This window comes from Pelodiscus sinensis, chromosome 27, assembly GCF_049634645.1.
Source record: "Pelodiscus sinensis isolate JC-2024 chromosome 27, ASM4963464v1, whole genome shotgun sequence".
NCBI lineage: Eukaryota > Metazoa > Chordata > Testudines > Trionychidae > Pelodiscus > Pelodiscus sinensis.
In genome coordinates, this window is record NC_134737.1 from 5,623,981 (window position 1) to 5,635,959 (window position 11,979).

An 11,979-nucleotide genomic window follows, 5' to 3' on the forward strand; every position below is an offset into this window, starting at 1 on the left:
CTGCTTTAGCTGTTCATTTCTGTCATATCAAAGTAGCTCTCAGCCTACAGCACCAGATCCCTTGAGATTCTAAAGTTAAGGATATTCAGGAATTCCTGCCTCTTTCAGGAACAAACCATTAGCTACACAGACCATCCTCAACTGGTGTAAACTGACCTCTCTCCCTGGGCTTCCATGGAGCTCCATCAATTTAAACCATCTGAGACTTTATTCCACGGTACAAAGGAAAGCAACACGGATATGATTTATAAATATAAATATATATATAATTTTAAAATAAAATAAATAAGTTATTGAAATAAAAAATAAGACGTCACTCTAGATTTTCTCCATGTTCTTAATCTCTTCCATCCAGACTAAAAGAATGTCCATTTCACTCAATGCTTTGTTTGCTGCAGAGTTTCTATCTAGCTAGAGAAATAAAACCAAGTCAAGGAATTAGTACCGTCATAAAAAACTGCAGATACAATTAAAGGTTGATCATATTGATTTGGTTTTTCATATTCCAGGTCCTATTTCTATAATCAAAGTTATCTTGCAGGACGTTACTGAAGGAGCTGTGCATTTTAATTTCTTTTTAACTGATGCTCTCTTAATCTGACAAAATGAAGAGTGGCGAATGGAATAGTAGCCCACTGTAAAAAATTCCAGACTTGCCAATACAGTTACCACCATTAATTTCTAAGTATAATCTGGAGGAAAACTGTGGTGGCTTGTACATCAGTGTGTGCCAACTATTTGCAAATTCTGAATCTTAAAAACAATGGGCAATTTTTTCAAAAAACCCTAAGTGCTGTAGGAGCCTAATTTCCATTTTCAAAAATGATTTGGTAACAACTGATGGGATTTAAATCCCAAAAGTGCCTAAATCCTTTTTGAAAATGAGATTTAGGCTCCTAAATAAGTTACATGTTGCAACACCAAATAGAACAACATGTGAAAACCTTTCAAAATCTGGGTTTAAGCTCTTTGGGGCAAGGACTGTCTCTCCCTGTTTGCCTGTGCAACACCAAGTACAATGGGGCCTTCTCTTCTTTGCAGCCTCCAACTACTACTATAATTCAAATTAATAATAACAACGGGGTGGTGTGCTGATTGTTCCCTCTCCTCTTCCCAAACAGAGATAGAAATCAATAGTGCAACAGATGACTAAGAGAAACCCCCAAGTTACCTTTTCATATTCCTCTCTGATGAGTTGAAATCTACTGGTTGACTCTTCCCCGCAGGAACACTTCTTCTGATCATGCTACATAAAGGGAAAACACAAATATGTTGTTAGAACTATTGAGCAAAGCCAACAAATTTGCTTAGTGCCCAGTTTTGGGGAGTGGCTTAAGGGCCATCCTGGAGACTGAAGTCCATGCTCTGGAGTTCAGCTAGCTATCCTATACTGCTCCCCCCAGCTTACAAAAGAGAAAGCTTACTCCATCTCCATGGTCCTCTTAGTCCTTTCTTACTTTGCTTAGAATGCAAAAGAATGGGAACCAGCACCAGTTATGGGGTATTTTTCTCATGAATGTCCACTAGGAGCTAGTCAGAGATCTACCGACTCATTTCTGAAAAACTATCAAGCCCATGGAACCTCTCTTAAGGCAGTTAGACATCTAACTCTTATTGAAATCACTGAAGCATTAAGTGCCTAAGAACTTTTGAGGACCTGAGCCCATATCTCATTTCTAATATCTGAGGCATTCAGTCGCCCAGCAGGTATGCATTATCCGGACAGACAGCAAAGGCCATGCTAGCTTATTTTATTCAAAGTTTGATTTTTAAAATATATTTCATACACTGTTCTTATAACTGTTGGACCCAAATCTCCATCATCTCCTGAGGTTATTGGCCCCTATTTCATGACATTAAAGACATTTGTGGTAGCCTCCATGCTTACACAGTATCTCAGCTTCCCCTTAATGCTGAGGAAGGAGTTAGACAGCCTACTGGTTCTTCTGCGAAGAAGGGAGCTTGTTGCTTCGTAGTGCCTGAAAACACTCTCAACGTAGAACCTCAACAGATGGCGGAGTAAGCAACAGCTCTCTGAAATCTAAAGGCAAGAGGAGAGGAGATGAGGGTTATTCAACAGTCAAACTATCTTATGTCTCTTACTCAGTCGCATGCAAAGTCCCTTGTGCACATAGGGAGATCATAGGCAATTCAAAACTATGCTCAAGCAGTTTGAATCCGTATGGTGGTGCCCCTGGCCACATGAAGCCCTGCTTGGCCAGGTCCATTTTCCAATATTATTTCCACTGTATTCATCCTCGGTTTTCATTGAGCAAGCTCCCAACAAGCTTTGGTCAATAAGATTATTGCAATGTAATCTGGGCAGCCTTCTTCTCTTTCCACCCACCTTTGGATCTGTGGTGACTACAGGTTGAATCTCTCTAGTGCGGCACCCTTGGGACCTGACTGGCACTGAACCAGAGAATTTGCTGAACCCCGGGAGGTCAATATTGTCTGGCAGCATTGCCAACACTTCCACTTACGTAAAAGACATTGAGGGGTACATTAGAGACAAATAACACCACAGAACACTGAGAGCCAGGACTGGTGGGCTGTGAACAAACTTTATATGACTGCGGGAAACTTAGCCACACCCATGATCAGTGGACATCGGGCTAACTAAAATCATGCCAGACCATGGATGTTGTGAGAGTGCTGAACTAGAGAGGTTCAGTCTGTGCAGCAATATCAGATCTCTAGTGCACAAGAAACTCTCCATGGAGACCAATGGAAGTTCTGCACAAAGCTGGAGAGCAAAATAGGAAATAAAGCCAGAGGCAGTGTGAAAAGGAGAAAATCTGTTCTTTGTAAAGTTCTTTCCAGAATCCATTAGGGGAAACACTCATCACGCTAAACTGTAGAGGCAGCTCTTCTGGTGAGCTCTTTAGGCAGCAAATGACACAGTGCCTTAGAAAGAGGGGCTTTAGGTGTAGACAAAGTTGCAATGAAATGAAAAGACCACACTCAGCTGTGAGGAGTCACAGACACAGGGACAGGACTTTCTGGAGAAAGAGGGAATGCAGGTGGGAGGTGACTTTTAGACATACAACCAGTGAAACAAACACATTTGGGATGAAAAACAACGCCAATATTTTTGGTCTTGAGGGCAAAGTGAAAGATGTGGGACAAGGAGGAGAGGGTGGTGGGGAAAGGAAGTAAGTAGTGAAGGAACCTTGAACATGGCAAGAGGAAGACAGGAAATGAAAAAGAGCTTGTGTGTGTGTGAAGGTGAATTCTAATCAGGAGGGGAGAGGGCAAGAAATTACATGAGAACCGCCCTACTCTGAGCAATTGGATTTGTTGACAAATGACAGCATTTACCGGAACTCCTTGCAGAGCGACTCTCTTCAGCAGTACAACGTCCGTCATGCGGTCTTGGGTTTGCTGCAGTCACAACAAGAAGAGACATCATTTGAATGATGACATGAAAAGGGGAGATTAGTTTCCTTTATTTTGGGTTTAAATTTAGAGTCAACCACCTGAGGGTTTTGCTCAGGGCTACAGTTTCTTTTTTACATTGGTTTCAAATGCTATTGGTCTGGGTATCTATGGATATTTGTTCCAACCGAATAATGACTATAAATAGTGAAGGAAGCAGAATGTTGGTTCCAAATTCCTTTCACTTCCTGTAGGGAATAATCCAAGGTGGTGGTCCATTCATCTGAGTTGACAGCTGTTCTGTCCCTGAACTTGCTTCTAGCTGTCATATTATTCCAACATTTTGCATGCCCACCTCCCCCCTTTAATTCGGACTTCTCAATATGCACTAGTGATTGCCTGTGAATAGATGGGAAGTCAACAAGCATTCCCTGCTGGTACTTACAGTGGCTCCTCTGATAGCACCAAAGTAGTCCCTTAGCTCCTGAAAAGAAACACCACTCAGTTCACATGCCCCAAAGCGGAGCCTTCTGCTTTCTGTCATCAGAACACCACCAAAGACAAAAGGAAGAAAAACCAGGCAGGAGAGACGATTTCCGGTCATCATCGTTCTGTCCTGTGCAAAAGAAATGGGGGTTATAATCTTACTCTCATTTTGAGACTGATTTTCAGAGATGATGGAGTTACAGATGATTGGCACCACTGATACAAGTCATCTGGTAGCATAATTTGCTGCTTATACGAGAAAGAGTCAATGTGTTCTCCACTTGTTCGTTTATCTCTAACATCTTCCAAAGTATCTCACTTGGCCATTTTCAGTTGTCATTAGAAATGAAAGGCTTGGTTGCTTTTGACTTTGCAGTGTTGCTGTAGCCTCACCTGCCTTATCTCTCATTTCTTTCATTATCTTCTCATGTTTCTTTTGACAGTTTCTTCAGCACATTGACTCAGTGGGATAGCCTCGGGTAGTAGAAGTCAGCATAGTCATATATAATATGCTTAAGAACTTTGCTGAACAGGGACGGAGTAATATGTGTGTTACAGGCTTTGTTAAATCATAATCTTAAATTGAGTGACGGGATTTCTATGACTTCCCTGGAGCAACTGTACCGTTCATTTTGTTCACCCACTAAAACTGTTAAATGTTATTAAATGCCAGGTGTGTTGTTTATGGAAAACATGAACAAAATGACCATGCTACCAAGAAAAGTAAGTCTGATAAATTTTAAGAGTAATGGGCCATTTTCTTTTCTATTCTATTTTATTCTATTCTATTTGGGTTCTGAAACTTCTATAAACCTCTTACCTGACCACAAGATCATCCTTTCTACTTTCATACCAAATATAATATAATAACGGAACCTGAAGCATAGTCCACATGAATAGCAAACGCTCCAAGTGATCAGGATCATTATTAATGATGTGCTAATTATTCTAACTTATTTAACATGACCTTTCTAGGCTCTTTGTATGTTATTTCACATGGGAAAATAATATTTAGATGAGTTTACTCTGGAAACATACTTAGCCCTTTCTAAGCACTTTATATACTACAATCTCAAAGCACTTTCCAAACATAAATGAATGTACTCTTAAAGCACCTCTGAAAAATCTGTAAGAATTATATATGTGGGGAAATCAAGACCACCTAGGCAATCAAGGCAAGTGGGGCAATTTGCCCCAGGCCCCAGGGCCTCCACGAGAATTTCTGAAATCTGAGGTCTCAGTCAGGGAGTGCCAGGAAAGGGCCCCCAAAATTGCTTTTCCCCAGGCCTCCTGAATCCTCTGGGCAGCCCTGGAGAAAATCGAGGCACTGAGGTTTACCGACTTTACCTACATAGGCTGTGGCAGAACTGAGAGAACCAGATGTTTCATAGTTTCCAAGGCTGGAAAGGATCAGCCAGTCTATTGTCCTATATAGCACAAAGTATATACGCCACCAAAGTAATTCCTAGAGGAGTGCTTTTAGAAAAACATCCCATCTTGATTTAAAAATTGTCAGTGATGGAGACCTTTGACCTGTGACCTTTGGTAAATTGTTCCAATGGTTCATCACTCTCACTGGTAAAAATGTACACCTCATTTCCAAGCTCAATTTGTCTAGCTTCCATTTCTAAGTACATTTCTCTACTAGATTGAGGAGAAGGTTATTAAATATTTGTTCTCCATGTAGGTACTTACAGACTCTCTTCAAGTTGCCCCTTGAAGTTCTGATTCCCAGTCCTCTTACTTGACCACAATATCATCATTTTTACTTTCATACCAAATATAATAATGGGATCTAAGGCATAGTCCACATGAACAGCGAACCCTCCAAATAATCAGTGTCATTATTAATGATCTACTAATTATTCTAAAGGTTATTTAACATGACCTTTCTAGGCTCTTTGCATGTGATCTCATATGGGAAAATAATATTTAGATGTCATTTTAATTCTTCCTGGTGTATAAATGGTCAAGTATAGAATCCAGATTGTGCTCGGGGCAAAAATATGATTAGTCACAATATTTGATTTCATGTTCAGGAAGAGGGATTTCTGTCTGTTTTTCAAGCATAGTTTAAAGTTGGTTTTGTTGCGATGGAAAGTGTTCATAAACTGAAGTGAAAAAATTTAATTCCTCCAGCTGTAGACAATCCATGTTCAATGTCTAAACCTATTTAAAATATACCCTAAGAAATCTTGTATTATATAGCTTTTTTCATCCAGATATCTCAAAGTACTTTACAAACATACATCTGTAACATCACCATTCTACAGAAGGGAAAATGGAGGCATAGACAAATGGAAGAGACTTTCCCATAATCACAAATATCATGTCAACAGTGGCAGGATATATAAACCCCAGCTTTCTTGAATCTTTATGACATACCCTACCTATTAGACCACACTGGTGTTTAATATACAATTCGTTAAAAAATATAGCAACATTATTTTTATGTTAGCATAGAGTACTCAGTTCCATTTCTTACCTGAGTTCCTTGGTGACAGTCGCTTGGTGTTTATGGATTTGTGAGTCTAACTATGGGCTCTTGGTCCTTTTTATACAGGTGAAAACAAATTTCCTGCCAACTCTTTCAGCTGTTAGGTGCACTAGTGAGGGGGTGGCTTCTCCTACCTTCCTGTCAAGGCTTCATTTGCATATTTCAACAGTTTCACAAAAGCACCCCCCAAAATACCCTAGTCATGAGTAGTCATGACTTCATACACTTGCAGATTTATAACGATTTTGAAATTGAATAGGAGGCAGGTTCAGGACCAACTTCCTATGCAACAATGCAATTACCAAAGTTTCACACCGTTGTTCCTTTTAACAAAAGAAAGTAAAACATCTGTTTAGCTACTAAGTTTTTATTAAAGACACACAGAATTGCTGGCTGTAGAAGCTAGTTTCTTTTCTAAGTGCCAAAACATGAGGCAGAACAATAGATAAAGAAGCCAGACCTATCAACATCACTTTTAGCCCAGATCTATACTATACCGGGCAGGAAGGCTTATGGTACTCAACGCAGCAAAGGCTGCATCTAGATTGGCATGATTTTCCGGAAATGCTTTTAACGGAAAACTTTTCCGTTAAAAGCATTTTCGGAACAGAGCATCTAGATTGGCACGGACGCTTTTCCGCAAAAGCACTTTTTGCGGAAAAGCGTCTGTGCCTATCTAGACGCGCTTTTCCGTAAAATAGCCCCGATTACCATTTTCGTGATTGAGGCTTTTTTGCGGAAAACAAATCTGAGCTGTCTACACTGGCCCTTTTGCACAAAAGTTTTGCGCAAAAGGGACTTTTGCCTGAACGGGAGCAGAATAGTATTTCCGCAAGAAGCTCTGATTTCTTACAGTAGGAAGTCAGTGCTTTTGCGGAAATTCAAGCGGCCAGTGTAGACAGCTGGCAAGTTTTTCCGGAAAAGCGGCTGATTTTCCGGAAAAACTGGCCAGTCTAGACACAGCCAAAGTGTGCACCTAGAGTCGGCTTACCTTCATCCAAGCCACGGCGGCATCTACATAGTAGGAGGCTGACAGGAGCAAACGCTTCCATCAGCTTCCCTTACTCTTTGCAGACACTGGCAGGGGCTGCCCTCAGCGTTCAATTTACAGGTATATACTAAACCTGCTAAACCAAACGCTAGACGATCGACCTCTGGAGTGTTGATCATCTGCTAAGTGATGTAGCCTTAACGCCCTCCACAGCCCAGCACATGACTGAAATAAATGCTGGAAACGGGTAGATGTAACTGAAAAAACAACAAGCAATCCTGCAGCTCCTTAGGAACTAACCAATTTATGAGGTCAAGAGCTTTTGTGGGCAAAACACATCTGATGAAGTGGCTTTTAACCACGAACCACTCATGTCCTAATAAATTGGTTAGTCTCTAAGGTGCCACTGGATTGCTTATTGATTTCATAGTATATTTAGTTTATGCCAGATTTGTAAATGGAGGGGGTATCAGAAGATTATCTGTATCTATCTGAAACAAGGTGAGAGTTTTTTCATTTTTAAAAATTTCTGCAGACCAACACCTTGATTCAGCCAAATGTTTAAGAACATGCTGACGTCCACCCTTATTAAGAGAAGCACTTAAGCATGTATTTTAGTCCTATTGAAGAAAATGTTGGCTAAAGCCCCAAGCTAAGAAAAAAATGATAAAATTAGAGACCTAGATGGATACAAAATTGATAACTACATTCGCACTACAGGAAAAGGAACCAAAATAAAAATCAAAATAATACCAAAATGTCCATAAAGACTTTAGTGGAGCTGCAACAAAAATGGATTTAAAAAATATATATTTTTTTTGGTTGCTGTCAATCCTGGTCAATAAAAAAATATTTGGGGGTGAAACAAAAAAATACCTTTCCAACATTTCCAGCAAATTGAAATGTACAAACAAATTGTTTGGGGTCAAAATTCACATTTGGTTTAACCCAAAACAAAGTATTTTATTTCAATATGAGCAATTTTTAACATTTAAACATTTCTTAAGCAATTCTAATTTGAAACAGTACGTTTTTTCCCATAAAATTTTTTCAAACATTTGATTTTTTTTTCATTTGGCTCGGCAAAGCCCAACACAAATCCACAAAATTTTTCACTGACATGAAACTTGCATTTTTCACAGAAAAACAGTGGTGGCGAGACCCAGTTCTAGTCTTGATCCCAGCAACTGTATGAGATTCATTAACTAACTTTAGAGGATGGGTGGGGAATGGGCGACCCACCTCAGCATTGGGGGCCCCACTCTCATGCTCCAACTCCATGCCCCCCTGCAATCTTGCCCTGTGGAGTTAGAGCACAGAACTGGCTCCCCAATGCTGGGGGAGAGCCCCAAGCCTCACAGGCCAAAGTCAGGCAAGCCAGATCCAATCCAATCTACATGCTCTGCCTGGTGGGGGAGGAAATGACTTTGTAGGCTGTTGCTCCCTTGCTTGTGCTGTAAAGCTGCCAGGAGGTTCCCCCCACCCAAATCTACTAGCCCAGGTCCCTCTAGGCTCTGGTGTGGGGGGGGAATACAGGGGATGATCTTTCTGCTCCTGGCCTAAGGTCAAAAAAGCGTAGGGAGGCAGGAAGAAGCCCATGTCCATGAGTGTGTGTTTGTTTTTGCTTCCCATTTGTGTATGGCTCCCGACTGATTTTTCTGTGGCTTAACTGCCCCAGCCCAAAAAAGTTTCCCCACTTCTGCTTGAGGGGGAGGGATAGCTCAGTGGTTAGAGCATTGGCCTGCTAAACCCAGGGTTGTAAGCTCAGTCTTTGAGGGGACCATTCAGATATCTGGGGCAAATCTGTCAGGGATGGTACTTGGCCCTGCCGTGAGGGCAGGGGACTGGACTTGATGACCTCTCAAGGTCCCTTCCAGCTCTATGAAATGGTATATCTCCTGCTCTAAACTAACATTCTTGTGCAGTTTCTTATATTCCAACAGTGTTCTATGGGTTCATATTCCGCACCTGCAACCTAGTCAAGGATGAACAAATGAGGCACCACGAGCAGCTGGGAAGCCGCCAGCACCCGAACCCCTATTCATTGATTCAGATTTAAAATGATGAACAAAAATGGCCTCTCCAAGGTGCTCCTCACCTGGACACCTCTTTCATTACACTGTGTAATGACATCCCAGCAACTCTGCAATAATCATTGCACCAGGAGCTCAGCCAGTCAGACACCTACAGAGAACCCTTTCCTTTCCACGCCGTTATGATTAGGGGAGATTACTCAGGAATAGGTATTTACATATTAGGGCAAGATTATCCAACGTGCTTAGCACCCAGTCACTTTCATTGTGACACTTGCAGCCAGATTTTTGAAAGAGCTCACCCTTCAGCATGCTGGGTGTTCAGAGCTTCCTAAAATCTGACCTTTAGTCTATTAGCCCTAAGCCTCTGTTGCATCAGTATAGCTCCACAGTCTAATTTACTGCCGTTCCGCAGTGAAATCACTTTTCTTGAGGCCAGCTGGTGCTGAGGTTCTCAGACACCGAAAGCCATTAACAATATGGATGATTCTCATAGCTCCTGGCCTAAGGTCAAAAAAGGGTAGAGAGGCAGGAAGAAGCAATTTATCAAGGCAGAGGTTTAAAAATAGCCCAGTTTACATTGTTATCTTGTCAATGAGGTGGGAGGTAGGCAGGATGGTCTGTAGAGAAAGCTAGTTAGGAAATAGTTCTGATGAAATAGTTTCAACAAAGCATGGATGTGAGTTTCTCAGTTTTTCTGGAACAAGTGGGAGGTTTTGGAGTCTGATCGGCTAGTGAAAGTTTGGGTGGAGATGTTAAACAAGGGGCAGAGGTGTCTGGACAGTGGGATAGGGAAATTCATATTCCAACATCCCACTGGAGTCATTGTCTTTATCATGTATACATCTGATAGACTATGATAAAGTTAAAAAAAGAGAAGAGGATATGTCTAGCCTTATTCTCTGGAATGATTTAAAAAAAATAATCTTTTGAACAGTCTACATTCATGGTACCCTCTGTAACTGTATTAGAAAATATTAAGGGGACTATGCTTTTATTTCTGTGTCTGCATGTGTATTTACACACAGAAGAGATCATGTCTGGATGGATAGATAGATAGATAGATAGATAGATAGATAGATAGATAGATAGATAGATAGATAGATAGATAGATAGATAGATAGATAGATAGATAGATAGATAGATAGATACTTACAAGAACATGCAAGAATATTAATTACATTTAAGAGAGAGAGAAAGTTGTTCAACCACTGATAATTTGTCTGTTTTCTTCCAAAGAATTGAAAGGTAACAAATATCTTTTACTGGCAACAAAACAGAAGTTGGTCCAAGAAAAGATATTAGCTCACCCTCCTGATCTTTAATATCCTTGGACCAACAGACCAATATGGCTACAACAACACAGCATTCAACGATGAAAGGTTTTTTTTTTTCTAAAGTCAGGGTACAGGCATTTCTGCCTTAAGACCCAGATTTGAAGCCTTCCTTGAGAATGAAAGTCATGGGGCCAGATTCATCCTTGAGTTTATTCCACACATTGGCAGGCCTGTTGACAGGGGGCAGGAAGGAGGCAAAGGAAGGAACAGAAGGAGGGGGTAAATGTCCCAGGGCCTGATGATCCAAAAAGGCCTGGGCTTCCAGCTGCCACTGCAGAACCAGCGACAGCCATAATCCCAGGCCCTTTAAATCGCCCATGGAGTGCTGCCCTGTGCGCTCTGGGCAGCTGTGAGGACTCCCAGGACGAGGGAATGAGGTGGGGAGGGCATAGCATGGCACACTCTGAGTGGTGCTGCTCTGGCCCTGTCCCCTTCCACCTAAGGGCCTAGCCATTCCCGGAACATAGATCCAGGCGCCGGCAAGGCTGTCAGCCCCACAGCTCACTGATGGGATCTGGCCCATACTGAGTAGGACGGTGAATAAAACTCTCTTCCTTGAGAACATAGTTCAAGCACTAATTATGTGTCTTCCCTCATGGCCTCAGGGCAGCTGTCATAGAATCATAGAATAGAATCCTAGCACACTAGAACTGGAAGGGACCTCGAGAGGTCAAGTCCAGTCCCCTGCCCTCACGGCAGGACAAAGCACCATCTAAATCATCCCTGACAGATGTCTGTCCAACCTGCTCTTAAATATCACCAGGGAGAGATATTCCACAACTTCTCCAATTTATTCCAGTGTTTAACCACCCTGACAGGTAGGAAGTTTTTCCTAATGTCCAACCTAAACCTCCCTTGCTGCAATTTAAGCCCGTTGCTTCTTGTCCTATCATGAGAGGTTAAAACGGAGAACAATTTTTCTCCTTCCTCCTTATAACACCCTTTTAGAGACTTGAAAACTGCTCTCATCTCCCCTCTCAGTCTTCTCTTTTCTAAACTAAACAATCCCAGTTCTTTCAGTCTTCCCTCATAGCTCATGTTCTCTAGACCTTGAATCATTTTTGTTGCTCTTCTTTGGACCTTCCGCCAATTTCTCCACATCTTTCTCAAAAATGTGGGGCCCAGAACTGGACACAATACTCCAACTGAGGCCTAATCTACGCAGAGTAGAGCGGAAGAATGACTTCTCATGTCTCTCTCTCTCAACACTCTGATTAATGCATCCCAGAATCATGTTTGCTTTTTTTCCCAACAGCG

At 41.5% G+C, this 11,979-nt stretch overlaps 1 protein-coding gene across 1 annotated transcript; it reads right to left on the minus strand.

The window, feature by feature from the left end:
- Window positions 1-285: 285 nt before the first annotated feature.
- Window positions 286-6,373, minus strand: LOC142820875 (interleukin-20-like). Its single transcript, XM_075909973.1, has 6 exons — window positions 6,350-6,373; window positions 3,824-3,994; window positions 3,322-3,384; window positions 1,889-2,041; window positions 1,172-1,246; window positions 286-411 (listed from the first exon to the last, which is right to left on the minus strand). Exons 2-6 carry the CDS (start codon window positions 3,983-3,985, stop codon window positions 319-321), a joined length of 546 nt encoding a protein of 181 aa, XP_075766088.1. The 5' UTR covers window positions 3,986-3,994; window positions 6,350-6,373; the 3' UTR covers window positions 286-318.
- Window positions 6,374-11,979: the final 5,606 nt, after the last annotated feature.